This window comes from Epargyreus clarus, unplaced genomic scaffold, assembly GCF_041222505.1.
Source record: "Epargyreus clarus isolate Ecla_fem2 unplaced genomic scaffold, WU_Ecla_fem_2.2 ptg000011l, whole genome shotgun sequence".
Taxonomy (NCBI): Eukaryota; Metazoa; Arthropoda; class Insecta; order Lepidoptera; family Hesperiidae; genus Epargyreus; species Epargyreus clarus.
Genome location: NW_027332219.1, coordinates 4,042,199 through 4,059,336, shown reverse-complemented (window position 1 = coordinate 4,059,336; position 17,138 = coordinate 4,042,199). Strand labels below are relative to the sequence as shown.

Genomic DNA, 17,138 nt, shown 5'->3' with positions numbered 1-17,138 from the left:
CGTTTTTATCAAATGCATGAGAGGTGGTACTGTCGTGAACAAAAGGTTTAATTATTAATATAAAATTATAAAAACAATTTCACGTAAATATGCCTAAATAACTTTAAAATATCTTAACTATGGTTCTCTTTTAAAAATTCGTATTCCTATTTTTTTGTTTTTAATAAGAATTGTGATCAGAATTAAATACTTTACATGTTACACACAACACAAAACAATAATATTACAAATCCAAAATAATTTTCAATGCCATTGCCTGAATCGCCTTGAAATTAGAACACTACATGATATAAGTAAAACAAATTAAAGACATAATCACTTTTCGACGCGAGTATCTCCAACAAAATCACACAGAAGCAGCCTACAATGAACCCTTTACAACAGTCAATGTTCGCAACATCTCTCATCTTTTCCATACCAGCTTACGTTTTATTACTTAATCATTATAAAATCCAAATAATTTTAAATGCGAATATCTCGAGCAAGATTTACGTTATGTTTTAAATGAGACTTATGAGTGAATGAATAAACCCCAGTGAGTGATTTACATACTCGTGCTCGCGCCTACTTGTATCTACTCTGCGAGTATGTAAAGCTGACATAAAGGTAATCCTCACTAATATTATAAATCCGAAAGTAACTCTGTCTGTCTAGTTGTCTCTTCTTCACGCCTAAGCCACTGAACCGATTTTAATGAAATTTTGTACAAAGATAGTCTGAGACCCGAGAAAGGATATAGGATAGTTTTTATCCCGGAAATCCCACGGGAACTAGGGATGGCGATTTAAGATCGATTAATCGGAGAATCGATATTTTGGACCCAAAACATAGATTATTTTAATCGATATTAGTAAGGATTTAATCGTAAACTATGCATTTGTTCAAGTGATGATCTTTAGCAAAGTTGAAAGTACGAATTTACAGTTTTATGTAAGTTAGTATGTTATATTATTTTCTTTTAAACGCGGGTGAAGCCGCGGGCAAAGACTAGTTAAACATAATAATGACAGAATATTTTCATAATCACTTTTCGACGCGAGTATCGCGAGCAAGGTCATACAGACGCGCAGCCTGCGATGTTACAATTGACACTATAAGGCAGTCAGTTCGCAACCGCGTATGCCATGACGAGGATACGTTATTAAAAAGTTAAATTTGAAAATGGAATTGAACTCGAATCATGTAAGTAATTTTTTTTTTAATAGTATTTGCTATCGGAATAATTTTGTGTTTAAAACTCCAAACCGGTTTTCGATCCAAAAATATTTTGTTTAAAACTCATAAATAAAACTTGTTATTAAAATTAAGGCTGTATTTCCAAAAATACTTCTCACGCTCGAAACACATCGTTACCGTCATACCTTTTTATTACCAAAAAATAATATAAAAAAGTTTTGACATTCAATGTCACGTGTCCTTTTGTATTTTTTTATACAATTAAATTAATTGTTTAAACAGTTATCGATTAATGTTCTAAATATAACGCTTCTAAATTTAAATTGTGTTATTATAATCATTAATTATTAATTACGCATTATTTGCCAATCTTTATGAAGTTAAAATCTAGAAATTTGACAAATTTTGCCATTTAACCATCGGGGTATTGACAATTATTTTTTTTTTTATTTAATTTATTTATACACATACAAGTTATACAAATAATCTTATATATAAAATTCTCGTGTCACAATATAAGTGACCGTACTCCTCCGAAACGGCTTTACCGATTTACACCAAATTTTATATCCATATTCAGTAGGTCGGAGAATCGGCTACTATCTATTTTTCATACTATTTATTTTTCTACCTCTAAGTGATAAGGTTTGTTCACCCTTAACATTTTTTTATTGATATGGCAACACAATGTTTGCCGGGTCAGCTCGTAACCTGTACAATTTGGAGTGAAAGTATAAACCCAGAGCATAGATTAGTAAAGATACTTCGCCGCCTTGAAATGGAATGAAGCCACAAACGGCTTATTATCGTAAGTTCTTTTTTTGAATTCTTGACAAATAAAAACATTTTTAGAGAAAATTTACGAATAAATAACTAATACTGCGTAATTTACTTAATAAATAAATAATTATTTCAAATATTTTAGGGATATTTTAGCACGGGGACGTGGCAAAACTTTTTTACGCAAGTATTTCAATTCTCAAAACTGGGTACATTTTCTTGTTAGGAGTGAGTAATCTTTACTAATCTATGACCCAGAGTTAATAAAGTGAAAATTAGGCAAGTATCTTCTTTTTAATAATATAGGAATAGCAGACGAGCATGCAGTCCACCTGATGGTAAGTGGCTACTGCCGACAAGGACATTTGTGTACGGCTGCAGAATCTGCAGTGCAGATGCGCTGCTATCCCTGAGGACTAAGCTGGAATGCTTCGGAAAAGTATTTTGCTCTTATACAACCCCGTTTAAGTTCAAACCAGTACCAATTTAGTTCCAATACGGTCCACGGGGGCGCTGTGCATGCGAAAACGTAAGCGATGAACGTTTTCGAGCAAACGTACAAACTCATACTAAGGGTAAGGAACACAGAAGTGTTTAATACTGTTGCTATTAGGCAGAAATAGGTACCGCCGGTGGCGAACCACAAAGAGTTCTACCACCTTCATATATTAATGGCAATGGCAGCGATAGCCTAGTGGTTAAGAAACTCGTCCGAGGTTCAAATCAGGCACGCACCTCTGATTTTTCGAAATTATGTGCGTATTAGAAATTAATTATCACTTGCTGAAACAGTGAAGGAAAACATCATGAGGAAACTTGCAAACCTGAGATATTTATAAAAAAAAATCTCGAGGTATGTGAAGTCTACTGATACACACTTGGCCAGCGCGGTGGACTATGGCCTAATCCTTCTCACTTTGAGAGGAGACTCGTGCCCAGCAGTGGGACAGTAATGGGTTGATGATGATCACTTGCGTGATAGAGTGTTCCAGCTCCACATGCTTCATCAGCGAAACTCATTGCATACCTAACTTAAATGGAAAAAATGTGTGTTATGATTCTTTCAGTTCTTCTCCTTAAAGAAATATATAGTGAATGTTGGCTTAATGGCATTCAAAAATATATAAGAAATATGTCTTTATTTTACTTTTTTGTTTTATCCAAAATTAGTAATGATTGTTAAAAACTTAAAACCAATTGAATGAAAAGGAAATAACTGTTGCTTATTTTACTCCGTAGGTAAGTATAGATATCTCACCGCTTTGTAATTGAAGGACGCCATTAATGACCTTAACAGCTGACAAGTCTGTCAGCCGTTTAATGGCTGTCATGTGTAATTTACGCGGAAATAAAGAAAGGCTCGACTTGGCGGAGGCACTGCCGTGCCTCCAGATCTAAAAACTTCATTTTTTTAATATTTTTCAAACACGAAAATAATTGACAGTGACAATTGTCAAAAGGTTACATTTTCTTGTTAGGAGCGAATAATCTTTACTAATTTATGTGTTTCTACCACAATTTCGACGAATTAAAATGGATTTGAATTCGATACCATAAGCTTTATACTCCTAAAGGCTTTATACTCGTATATTAAAATGCCTCAAGCTATTTGGACTGTAGGACGTGACAAAGAATGACAAATACATGCAAACATACACACATACGCTTAAAAACATTACCCAATTACCTTTCGTACTCCAGTAATGGCCAAAATAGACCTATAATGTATTTTTTTTATAATATAGGAGTAGCAGACGAGCATGCAGTCCACCTGATGGTAAGTGGCTACTGCCGCCAATAGACATCTGTAATCAACCTCAGATAGGATTAGATATTCCTACCTGAGGTCGGCCATAGATGCGCCGCTAACCCTGAGCACTAAGCTGGAACGCCTCGGAAAAGTATGTCTACTTTTGCTGCTATTTTTATATAACAAGAATATCATAGGTTATAAATAAATAGTTAAAACACTTATCTTGTTTGTAGTGGTTTCAACTCACGACCGTAACGTAATAAAGATACCGTACGTACCGTAATATAGATAAACTGTAAAACTTCCATATCTACAAGAAAGTAATTATTATGTTTTACTACAATCTGGAGTACTGTAGCACTACCATGAGTTTACAAAAGTATTACTCGCTAGCGACTGCGTAAAATAAATGTATGAAAAATTGTACAGCGCCTCTGGTGGTTACTCGTAGAACTAAAATCCGTAGTGGCGTAACTCGATACGTAAAAAACCTATCGAAATCAAATCGCTAGCGAATGTCATTATGATCTATTGCCATACAAATTCGGTCCCATGAGTCATTAATTTGACAGACGTTGTCAACAAATACCGTAACGATAGTAGTTATGTTATTCACTAGCAAAATGACAATAGTTTTCTATTTACAATTTCTATAGTGGCGTTTCTATGCCAACTCATGGTAGTGCTACAGAAAGGTGTTTTATCACTAACATCGGCTGTAAGCCACACTTACTTCTGTCAAATCACAGTAGTGTTAAGCGCTGCTGTGTTATGGTTTAAAAGGTGTGATAAGAGAAAAATACTTTCTTAGATATTGAAATGGCAAACTAGTATGCAGTCTACTTGATAGTAACCGGTTACTGCTGCTCATGGACATCCTTTATACCTTTCGTAATATAAGAAATATTGAATTGCCATCTATTGATGAAAACTTTGTCATTCTTTCTTGGTTCTATTCCAAAATATATTATGAATATATTTAAGTCCTTAAATATATTCATAATATATCAAATATATTATGAAGTATTTAAGTTTTGGCCGTGTGGTTCCGGCGGCGAATAGACCACCCCATGTCTGCCCGTGGGTGTCGTAGAAGCCGACTAAGGGCATCTACGGGGTAGATGGGCAGCAGCGTCTACTCGGGCATTTAACATCCTACTTGTCGCTGCGTCTGACACTGCCTGGCGTATTCCCAAAGGTGTCACGCTTGGTGGTAAGATCTCTTCGTGGGATCTGCCTGGCTAGCTACCACCCTCAGGCCGGAGTCTACCGTTAATAACGACTCGTCGTGTTTCGGTAGTGCGCCTGGGAGCCAGTTCATCCCCTTAACCCCCCCTGCCCATCCTCTTGTGGTGTTTCTGACGGCGTAACCTTCGGGTCCGGTGGGTCTCTTTAAGCATCGTTGCTCTCGGAGGCGTGGTGCGTTGGCGCGGGGGCCAGGGAGACCCGGTGAAACGGTTGTCCGCTGGCCGCCCGCCGGTTAGTTGGGGACCCGAACCCGGGCAACACCGTCAACCTCTGGCCCGGGAGGCTGTCCCGCCAACCGGCGAAAAGTCCCGTTGCACGATTACCCTGCCGGAGTAAGAGACCGGAGTGGAGCCGGGTAGTCGTGCACGGGGGGGACCGGGGGCCCCTCCGTCCCCCGCGCCAGCATCCCACATTACCACTGTAAGCACGGCGCTACGAGACCCGCACTTTGTCCCGTGGAGTGTCGGCGGAGCACCGCAAATCCTTTCTAGTCCTTCATCTCTTTGAACCACCAATGAAAAGGCAGAAAAAGGAAAAGGTATTCACAGCGGCGACCTCCTCCACACTTACTTTGGATATGTGCAACATCAGGGGGCTCCATTCCAATCTGGATGCTGTCCACCACCACCTTGAGACAGCAAAGCCGGCTTTCCTCTTTTTGACGGAGACGCAGATATCGCCCTCGGGCGATACATCGTATTTAGATTACCCCGGCTACAGTTTACAATATGCTTTTAGGCGTCGAGCATACACACATACCCCGTGTGTATGTTCAGGGTGATATCTGCTGCCGCCGTCTCAGCTGCCTTGAAGACAAGGACCTATCTTTGTTGTGGGTGCGCGCAGATATTGGGGGGCAGACCCATGTCTACGCGTGCCTATATAGGTCCTATAGCGGAGATGTCGAGACAACTCGATTATTCGAGCACGTCCAGTGGGCAATTGACAGGATGCTGCAGCAGTGTCCTTCGGCGGAGTTGGTGATTCTGGGTGACTTGAATGCCCACCATATTGAGTGGCTGGGCTCCCGAACCACTGACTTTGCCGGAAGAACTGCGTATGACTTCTTTTTGGCATATGGGCTCTCCCAGGTCGTACCCGGCCCTACAAGGGTACCTGATGTAGAGACCCATACTGCCTCTTTGCTGGATCTTCTGCTGACCAACCGTCCTGAAGACTACCAAGTAATGGTCAAGGCTCCTCTTGGATCTTCTGACCATTGCTTGGTAAGTTCTTCTGTGCCCTTGTCGCGTCCCATGGGGGCTCGACCCCCTGGGAAGCGACAAGTTTGGCACTACAGGTCAGCAGATTGAGACGGGTTACGGGAATTCCTGGCATCATACCCGTGGAGGCAGCTGTGTTTCGTCTCGAGTGATCCTAGCACGTGCGCTGACTCTGTGGCCGACGTGATTCGGCAGGGCATGGAATGCTTTATTCCAAACTCTGTCGTATCCGTCGGTGGGCGGAGTCAGCCCTGGTTTGATGGGTCTTGCGCTAAGACATCACGTCATAAGCAAGAGATCTACCAAGCCTGGGCGTCAGCGCACGCGTGCAAGGATCCGAAGACCCCCGAGCTTCGAACGGCTTTCAACGCTGCCTCCCGTTCAGCAAAGAAGCATATGGCTAAGGCGAAGTCTAGGCACATCGGCAGAATTGGCGAGCGGCTACTTGGTTACCCCTCCGGGAGTAGAGCCTTCTGGTCGCTGGCCAAAGCTGTCGAGGGTAATTTCTGTCAATCTTCACTACCACCCCTGCGGAAACCAGATGATTCTCTGGCCCATACGGCAAAGGGGAAAGCCGACCTTCTGGGTACCCTCTTTGCCTCAAACTCGACTCTCGACGACCGAGAAGCCACACCGCCTACCATCCCGCGGTGTGAGAGCTCTATGCCTAATATACGGTTTACACAGAAAGCTGTCAGGCGAGCTCTATTGTCTCTTGATGTCAAGAAGTCGAGTGGGCCGGACGAAATCCCCGCGGTGGTGCTGAGGACGTGTGCTCCCGAGTTGACTCCCATCTTAACGCGCTTATTCTCGCTTTCCTACACCACAGGACAAGTACCGTCTTCGTGGAAGGTTGCTCTTGTACATCCGATCCCTAAAAAGGGTGATCGCAGTGACCCGGCCAACTACAGGCGTATAGCGATAACCTCCCTGCTCTCAAAGGTGATGGAGCGTGTTATAAACACACAGCTCCTGAGGTACCTCGAGGATCACCAGCTGATCAGCGATCATCAATATGGTTTTCGCAAGGGCCGTTCAGCTGGTGACCTTCTAGTCTATCTCACACACCGATGGGCGCAAGCCATTGAGAGCAATGGTGAGGCATTGGCGGTTAGCCTGGATATCACGAAGGCCTTTGACCGGGTCTGGCATAGAGCCCTTCTCGCGAAGCTTCCATCTTACGGTCTTCCTGAGAGGTTATGCGCATGGGCAACCAGCTTTCTGTCGGAGCGGCACATCAAAGTCGTCGTCGACGGATGCTGCTCTGACACGAAACCTGTAAACGCTGGCGTGCCCCAGGGCTCAGTCCTATCTCCCACACTATTCATTCTGCATATCAATGATATGTTGCAACAAGTAGGCAACATACATTGCTATGCAGATGATAGTACGGGAGACGCTACGTATACAGGCCGCGCAAATACCTCTCGGACTCTCGTGGAAGAAAGCAGAATCCGACTTGTGTCTGAAATCGAGGACTCTCTGGAGCAGGTCTCGACATGGGGTCGACTTAACCTTGTTGAGTTTAACCCCACGAAGACACAAGTCTGCGCGTTTACCGCTAAAAAAACCCCATTCGTCATAGCGCCACGGTTCCAAGGTATCCCGCTCACCATTGGTAAAAGTGTGGGGATCCTGGGAGTTGACATATCGTGTGACGTGCAGTATCGGGGTCATTTGGATGTTAAGGCGAAGTTGGCATCAAGAAAACTGGGCGTCTTGAACAGAGCGAAGCGGTACTTCAGCGCGGGGCAACTCCTTCTGCTTTACAAGGCGCAAGTGAGACCCCACATGGAGTACTGCTCACATCTCTGGGCAGGGGCGCCCCAATACCAACTTAACCCACTTGACTCCGTGCAGAAACGCGCGGTCCGAATCGTCAACGACCCGGTGATCTCTTGACCTTTGAGTTTGCGGAGGGACATAGGTTCCCTCTGTGTGTTCTACCGGCTTTACAATGGTGGGTGTTCCGAGGAACTATTTGACCTGGTGCCTACGTCACCATTCCTCCATCGCACCACTCGCCGAAGGATGAAGTTCCATCCACACCAACTGGACTCGTGGCGGTCCTCCACGGTTCGGTTTGCACGGACGTTCTTGCCGCGGACGTGTAAGATGTGGAATGAACTTCCTCCTGAGGTATTCCCGGAGCGCTATGACATGGGGCTCTTCAAAAAAGGTGCAAGAAGAGCTCTCATACAAAGCCGGCGATGCATTGGCGACTCCTCTGGTGTTGCAAATGTCCATAGGCGGCGTTGACTACTTTCCATCAGGTAGCACGTCTGCCTAATCGTTAGGTTATAGGATAAAAAAAAAAGTCATTTTGGTCCATAAATACAGTTTATTAGTCATTCTCTGTTTTCATCACTTCGTTTTACTAGCTACATATGAGGCGACTATCTTAGCCCTCGAGTGGCAGCAGATCTGTGATCGGCTTCAAGTAGAGCCCCTGTTATATCTTGTGCTCTTATAAATAAGACAAGTAAATGAGACCAGATTTTATACGTGTGATAAAACAAGGAAATTATATAACATAAAGATCAGTCTTGAATTAAAACCTGCATCTGTGGTATGAAGATTTTTCCTCAATATTAGTATTCGTGTGTTTTCCAAGGATTGCCACATCTTACATTTTTCATAAGGTAAGGACACATTAGAGCGCTTATTTGTAACAGAACATTTAACCATTCGAATGTGTCTTCCACAAAACAAATAAGGACATGACATCTTAATTTTCTAGAATAAAAAATCTTTATAACACATTTTTTTACATTGTGATCTACAAAGTAAAATAACATCTTACACGGTCGCCAGTTGGATGGGTAACCGCTAGTGGCAAAACTTGTGCACTTCTGTGCTTCAGAGGAGACGTGTGTGGGACATAAAGCCGTGGATTAGTATTCATGGAAGGCCATAGCTGAACCCGTCATCGTCATCGATTCCCATTGATGCGGCATGACGGTGGACCATCCAAGCCTCCCACAGTCGTGGGGAAATCCCAGCAGTTGGACATAATTAGGGTTAATGCCAAATGCATGGTCAAAACGTGACACGCAAAGGTCCGGTGAACGACAGATCAAAACCAAATAAGATAGAACCGTTACAGAATATGCCTGAGCACTACATCTGTTATCAATCCATTACTGTCCCACTTCTGAGCGCGGGTCTCCTCTCAGAATGAGAAGGATTAGACCATAGTCCACCGCGCTGGCCAAGTGCGTGCCTTCCGTGCCTTGGTAGACTTCCCGTACGATGTTTTCCTTCGCCGTTAAAGCAAGTGATTACTGATTTCTAAAACGCACATAACTGAAAAATCAGAAGTGCCTGGTATTCGAACCTGCGCCCCTCGATCGTGGCCGAGTTTCAACCACACGGCTAACACTATAATCACTGATGAGCACTACATAAACGTTACAAATTAGCGCTCTAATATGTATTCACCATAATGCAACTGCAACTCATTGATATTCCACAATTACGTAACAGAACCGTAAGCCGTACTTATATTGCACTAAAGGTAAAAGTAAGTACTAAGTAGGCTAACAGTAGCACTACCATGAGTTGGCTTAGAAACGCCACTATAGAAATTGTAAATAGAAAACTATTGTCATTTTGCTAGTGAATAACATAACTACTATCGTTACGGTATTTCTTGACAACGTCTGTCAAATTAATGACTCATGGGACCGAATTTGTATGGCAATAGATCATAATGACATTCGCTAGCGATTTGATTTCGATAGGTTTTTTACGTATCGAGTTACGCCACTACGGATTTTAGTTCTACGAGTAACCACCAGAGGCACTGTACAATTTTTCATACATTTATTTTACGCAGTCGCTAGCGAGTAATACTTTTGTAAACTCATGGTAGTGCTACAGGGGCCATTTTGTCCTCCTTTGCCAAGTCCGATAGATGGCGCTTTTTAAATTAATCACAAACTATATGTATTTATGGACCAAAATTGTTTTTTTGTATAATTGCAATGAGCAATGAGAGAGAAATTATTTGATTACTTTTTAGAGAATTTAAAGACACTTAGGTTTCCTATCCAAAGTTTACTTCGCCCTTAACATGTGATAAAAAAAAATTAAAACAATGAATAATTATTTAATCAATTACATAATTTATATCAATTTATCGTTTCAGCTGAATACGCGAACACACATAGAAGATGTGGACCCAACAAAGCCACCTCAACCACCCCCAAAGCAGAAGTACACCCTTTATACAGATAAGGAGCCCTATGACTTCGTCGCCGCTAGACAAGTGGCGAAGCCTACAAAGTATGTATCAATACCCTTTTTTATACATTTTATCTATACCTAGAATACCTAGAATATATTAGGATTAAAGTTTTAATTAAAAATAGTCACTTTCACAAATGCACACTATATGTTTTTTAAAATTATTATGTACATGAATGTGTCTATTTTTAAGCAGTCGAGTATTTTTAGGATTCCGTACCCAAAGGGTAAAAACGGAGCCATATTATTAAGCCTCCGCGGTCTGTCAGTCTGTCAAAGGGCTGTCTCTTGAACCGTGATAAGTGGCCGCTTTAACAACAAATACTAAAAATAAATAAAATCTTTCAAATAATGTTTCGCTTTATTTTTTTACCATAAGTTTAAATTTTCACAGTTCATTTATTTTTATGGCTACAACAGCTACTAAAAATAAAAGTTTAATAAAAATGTTGGTGCCACGGAGTCTTTACTGTGAGAATTCGACTCGCACTTATTTTTTTTTAAATATAAGAGTAGCAGACGAGCATTTTTAAAATAATTGTCTAATTAGTACTATGACGTCTTGTACGTATATTTATCGACCTCAAACAGTAGCATAATTTACTAAAGATCTTATATTAAAGATAATATTGGTTGCAATCCTTATTACGCAATGAGTTCCAAATTATATTTTACAAACCGAAGACCTTCACACAAATTAACATTCGGTATCAGTTATTTATTCGACTGTCATACAACACAATTATACGCATTGAATGAATGTACGAGTATTTAAATTCTTTCGAGTGTAAAATATTTGGGACTTGTATGAATATATATTTTGTACGACCATGAACTCTTTAAACTGCTTCATAAAAATGCCATTATCATGCTTTTTATGATTTTTAAAAGACTGCGGAGAGAAAGTTTTTCTCGTGTATGTATGTACTGTATGTCTCATTCTGTGACCCGCCCCATAACCCAAACGGCTTGATGTATTTTATCGTATGAGATGTCGTTGAATTCTTCTAAATTGTGTGAGTGTCATGAGCTATATTTTTAAGCACTTTGGCTTATTTGTTTTTATACATACTTTTTTATAATATAGTAGTAGCAAACGAGCATGCAGTCCACCTGATGGTAAGTGGCGACTGCCGCTCATAGACCTCTTTAATCAACCCCAGATAGGATTAGTGTTCCTACCTGAGGTCGGCCACGATGCGCCGCTACCCCTGAGGACTAAGCTGGAACGCGTCGGAAAAGTATGGCTCCCATACCACATCCTTCAAACTAGAACACAGCAGCGTTTAACGCTGCTATTATGAGGCAGAAATAGGTGCTGCGGTGGTGCCGTCGGAGTCGAACCACAAGGGGTTCTTCCACTTTCAAAAATATATTTATGCATGTAATATTTTTACGTATCTTTTTTTTCAGTGTTATAGAATCAACGGGACATCTCATAAAGGGATGTTTGGGAGGAGGGATCTTAGGAATACACGAGGCCTACATGAAAGGCGGCCTTTGGACTTCATTAGTATTCACCGTTATTTTCGGATTTTACATCACATACTGTGTTCACGTAAGTTTCTATTTCATTATATTGAAGTACCAAATGAGCTTGAAGGTGGTAGTGGTGGAGGGTAGAAGCTACCACCTTCTACCCTCCACCATGTGGTTCCTATGGCATCACCGCCACACCTATTTCTGCCTAATCACAACAGTGTTAAGCGCTGCTGTATTCTGGTTTGGATGGTGTGACAAGGGAGCCCTTCTTTTCCGTGGTTTTCCAGCTTATTTCTCAGGAATAATCCTATGAGGGGTTTATAACAGATGTCCATGGGCGGCAGTAGCCACTTACCATCAGGTGGACTGCATGCTCGTCTGCTAGACCTATATTATAAAAAAGAGCATCTGTAACCAACTTCATACAAAACAACTGTCTGTGTGTATGCCCATCAGTTACAGGGCTCTATCTCTTAATACGTAATAGATAGATAGACACCTGAATTTTTTACAGAGCATCTATTACTGTAATAACAAATTAATACTAAAAAAGGTTTAAAATAAATAAGGGTCATAAATAACAAACTGGTATTTTTCGTTTAAAATATTAAACCGTAATATTAAAAACAGTAAAAAAAAGAAATAGAACCTCTATTACCCTAACAAAATATTATTTGAACCAAAATGAAAATTGAAAAATCTCAAAATATTTTGACGATATTTGAAAACAAATTCTACGTTTGCCACTACGTTGAATCGCAGACTTTATTTCGCGTGGCACCTCCAAATCTTCCGTTCGCAATTTTTCGTTGCAAACTTCGGAAAAGGAAAGATTTTTCCTGAACTTTTTCCGGAGTCCAACACTATGTTTGGATGTGTTACGATCTAAAACTAGGTCTCGGGTTTTCGCGTGGAAATATTCATGGTACTTTGAGTAACTAAATCTACATCTATCTACGAGTAGAAACCTTCAATTCATGAGCTTCTTTTCTGATTTTTGACTCATACTGACTGATAATACTTGCTACTTCATAGCCCCAAAATTAGGATTTTTTCTGTGCTTTGAACACTCATTCAGACCCAGAAGACAGATCTAAATTCATCATTTAGATATCTACATAGTTGTCCTGGTAGCAAGACCTGAATACCAGACCGATACAATGACAGCTTCGCCACGCAGGTCGTCAAACAATCATTAAAAACAGGCCCTATTTTTATGTAAATCAGTATGATATTTTGTAGAGTGAGAAGGCCCAAGGTATGCAGCCAAAGAAAGACACCTAAAATATTCACTCATGTTAAAAAAAAAAATAATACTATCGGTGAGGTAAGGGAGACATACTTTTCCAAGGCGTTCCAGCTTAGTCCTCAGGGTAGCGGTGCATCTGAGGCCGACCTCAGATTGGAATATGTAATCCTATCTGGGAATGGTTATAGATGTGCTTAGGCGACAGTGGCTACTTACCATCAGGTGGACTGCTCGTCTGCTACTCCTATATTAAAAATATCGATTTTAAAATTTCAGATCCTAGTGACATCAGCACAGACTCTCTGTATGCGGTTACATTTGGCGGAGATGTCCTATCCCGACGTAGCGGAAGCTGCGTTAGAAGTTGGACCCTTCCCTAGTGTGAGGAAGTACAGCAAATGGTTCAGGTATGGTCATCATGATCGTTTATAACAATCGGAAAGAAGTAATTATTTATTATGTGTGTAAGATTGAAGTAGCATACAAGTATACAGTCCACCTGATGATAAATGGCTACTGTCGCTAGTAGATATTTGTAATCAAACCCAGAAAGATAAAATTCTAACTTGATTTTGGTAAAATATGCATAGCTAATTTGCTACCCTTGAGGACTAAGTAGAACGCCGCTGATATATATGTCTCCGTTACGACATCCTTCAAACCGTAACATAACAGTGTCTTACACAGTTGGTATTAGGCGGAAATAGATGTGGCTTGCTTCCAGAGACGAACGATAAAGTATTCTACCACTTTCAAACTGACATGAAGTTTTTTTAGCTCTAAACCTGAGAACTATATAATCATTTCTTTACTTCCAGGTACGCAGTGGACGCCATCATATGCATAGATCTATTCGGCGCCTGCTGCGTATACCAAATAATAATAGCGAAAACAATAAAAGAGGTAATTGAATCCGCGGATGGAGTTGCTCCAGGGGACATAGACCGATTGAGGTTATACGTCCTAGCCCTACTAGTTCCTATATTGTTACTCTGTATGATAACTACCCTGAAGTATCTTGCTCCATTTTCGATGCTTGGTGATGTATTTATTGGTAAGTTTATGATAATTACACGAACTTGATTCCACATACCTACTATTTTTATAAGTCTACCAATACGCACTTCGCCATGCCTAGCAGTAGGGCTGTAATAGGTTGACGACTTGACGACTATGTTTATACGATTGGAAAAGCAAACGAGCATGTGATCTTTTTTCTATAATATAAGAGTAGCAGACGAGCATGCAGTCCACTTGATGGTAAATGGCTACTGCCGCTCATGAATAGCTGTAATCAACCCCGGATAGGATAAGATCTTTTACCTGAGGTCGTCCACAGATGCGCCGCCTGAGGACTAAGCTGGAACGCCTCGGAAAGTATGCCTCCCTTACCACAGCCTTCAAATCAGAACACAGCAGCGCTTAACACTGTATGAGGCAGAAATAGGTTTGGCGGTGCTGCCGCCGGAGTACTGCACAAAGGGTACCTTAAAAACGTGATGATAAGTGTTCACTTTCATGGATATTTGTAATCAAGTCCATATGAAACAGAAGTTCAATGGGAATTTGATCACAGCTGCATTGTCCTAAGGGACTCCTAACTATCTGACTCCTAAGGGATGTCAGATGTCGTTTTTTATATAAGTTAGACGGCATATACACCCGTCCACCCAAAACAAAACTGTTTCACGCTATAAATAGGTGTAGCGATAGTCCAATTGCCTTTCTAACTTAGTAACTCTACATATTTTCAGTGGCCTGTGTAATAGCAACAATATACTACAGTATGCAAGTAGCACCGTGCATCACAACAGTACCGGCATGGAAGGATGGTACAGGATTCTTCGAGTTCTGTGGCATTGTTATCTTCGCTATGGAGGGCATTGGAGTATCATTACCCATTGAGAATAGTATGAAGGATCCGAGGAAGTTTCCCATTGTTTTAAGCGCTGGTAAATAAACTTTGCTTTTTTAACTTTCTTAAAGCTAGTGGTTTCAAAATTACCCAATGTATGAATGCAAGCAGAAGCGCCTCCAATTTTCTTACTAACTTATTTAGCAAAAGTAAACGGTAGCAAAGGTAAAAAGGTATTTAGCAAAGGTCGTGAGGAAATCTAAGGGTTATAGTTCTAAGTCAGAAGTTCTAAGTATTGTGTGTACTTGGCAGAAATTGATAAGAATGTTCTACTAATCAGTCTAGTTAGATATTTTTTGCTTGTTGTTTCAGGAATGACTGTTGTGGTATCATTTTTGATTATGGTTGGATTTTTTGGATATTGGGGTTTTGGTGAAAATTCCATTTCACCAGTTACCTTAAACTTTCCAACGGAAACGTAAGTTTTTAAACAGTTTAAAAAAACGCTTATATCATAACTTTTGATCAAACGAAACATTTCTAGAGGTTTAGAGTTTGCAGCAAACGCCAAGCTTGTGGACGCGTCATAAAAATATAAAACAAATATTTGATCACATAATATCGTATTATAACAAGCGATGCTATTAATTTGGATGCTATTTTTTATTCCACTGTCAACTGAAGAACTGACAACTGAAATCCACTGTATTACCGCATGAAAAGTAGATCTAATTATACGTTTTCTCCACAGCTTCCCAACAGTATTGAAGTGCCTGATAGGAGTGATGATCTTCATAACATTCGCACTGAATTTCTGGGCGCCTTTCAACCTAGTATGGTATTACGTGTCGAAGAAACATGATCAGACGAAGCATTGGATATGGGAGAGAGTTTACAGAGGGTCATTCATAGTCGTCATCACAGCTGTTGCTGTGGCGTTCCCTAATATCGGGAATATTATGGGATTGGTAAGTATATATTCCTTTGTCCCTGTAGTTCCGGGACCAGAATAGGGCTACGGTATCCTCTGCCTGTCGTAAGAGGCGACTAAAAGGGGGCTTCCGGGGTTGCGGACGGCAAGAGTGGGAGCTCAAACCGCCCGGCCAGCGACCCCGGGAAGGACGGCGGTATGTGTGGTCGCATACCGTCGTGCACACCAGACGGTGTGGTGAGTATCAAGCTCACCTGGGCGGAGCCCGACGGGGCACAGCGCTAAGAGGACTCCGGTTGCGTTCCGTTGGAGATCCCGGAGTCCTCTACGCAGCGTCGAGGACGGCCACCGGGGGGGTTTTAGTGCGGTAAGAGTCCCACATAACCCCGTGTCGCTCCCACGGCACCGGGTACCTTTTGAAGGTTTCCCCCTCGTTAACAAATAAAAAAAAAAAGAAAAAGTATATATTCCTTGCTATAAGCTACTTCTTGATTGATATCTAAAATGTGTTGTCTACCAACACGCACTTGATGAGCGAACACTTAGAAAAGTTCTCCAAATGGGTTTGTTTCCTTTAGTTCTTTTATGCTTTACTCCTTTTAATTATTTTCACAAAACAAAGGAACTACTAACATTTATCAGTAAACAAGCAATGATAGGCGTAAGATGGTCTTGCAATTGAATTTTAATCTATTATAATTAACTCAGAACTATTGAGATTACAATAAGAAATAAGATACGTAGAAAACATTAACTTAGAATAAACTTTGACTCTTATCAGAAAACTACCACAAAATACTATTTTGAGAGACAAAGATACCTCATGCAAGAAATAAAATTATTTTATTTTTGTTTCAGTTGGGTGCATTTTGTTTATCCAACATCGGATTTATATTCCCAGCTTTCATAGAATTGCTGGTAGTGTGGGAAGATCCTGGATTAGGAAGGTATCAATGGAGGCTATGGAAAAACGTATTTGTACTCTTTATAGGAGTATTACTCTTCGTCGCTGGAACTTATTCCAACGCGAAGGGGTTAATAACAAACTTATAATAAATTTTAATATATTAAACTTAGAATAAATTTTAATATAATAGCTCTAGTATTTTATTATCTGTGAAAGAATCTTCAAGAGGGCTTTTTCTTATCACGCGTGGCGTACTGGCATGCAGTTCTGAGCCGTATGCATGCTA

General features: G+C 40.8%; 1 protein-coding gene across 1 annotated transcript; it reads left to right on the top strand.

Annotated features, from left to right (window-relative positions):
* The first annotated feature begins 1,042 nt into the window (after nt 1–1,042).
* LOC140745847 (proton-coupled amino acid transporter-like protein pathetic) lies at nt 1,043–17,041 on the top strand. Its single transcript, XM_073077773.1, has 9 exons — nt 1,043–1,182; nt 10,331–10,467; nt 11,842–11,986; nt 13,436–13,566; nt 13,978–14,213; nt 14,914–15,111; nt 15,387–15,492; nt 15,766–15,982; nt 16,804–17,041. The coding sequence occupies exons 1-9, from the start codon at nt 1,162–1,164 to the stop codon at nt 16,996–16,998; spliced, it is 1,386 nt and encodes a 461-aa protein (XP_072933874.1). The 5' UTR covers nt 1,043–1,161; the 3' UTR covers nt 16,999–17,041.
* The last annotated feature ends 97 nt before the right edge of the window (nt 17,042–17,138 follow it).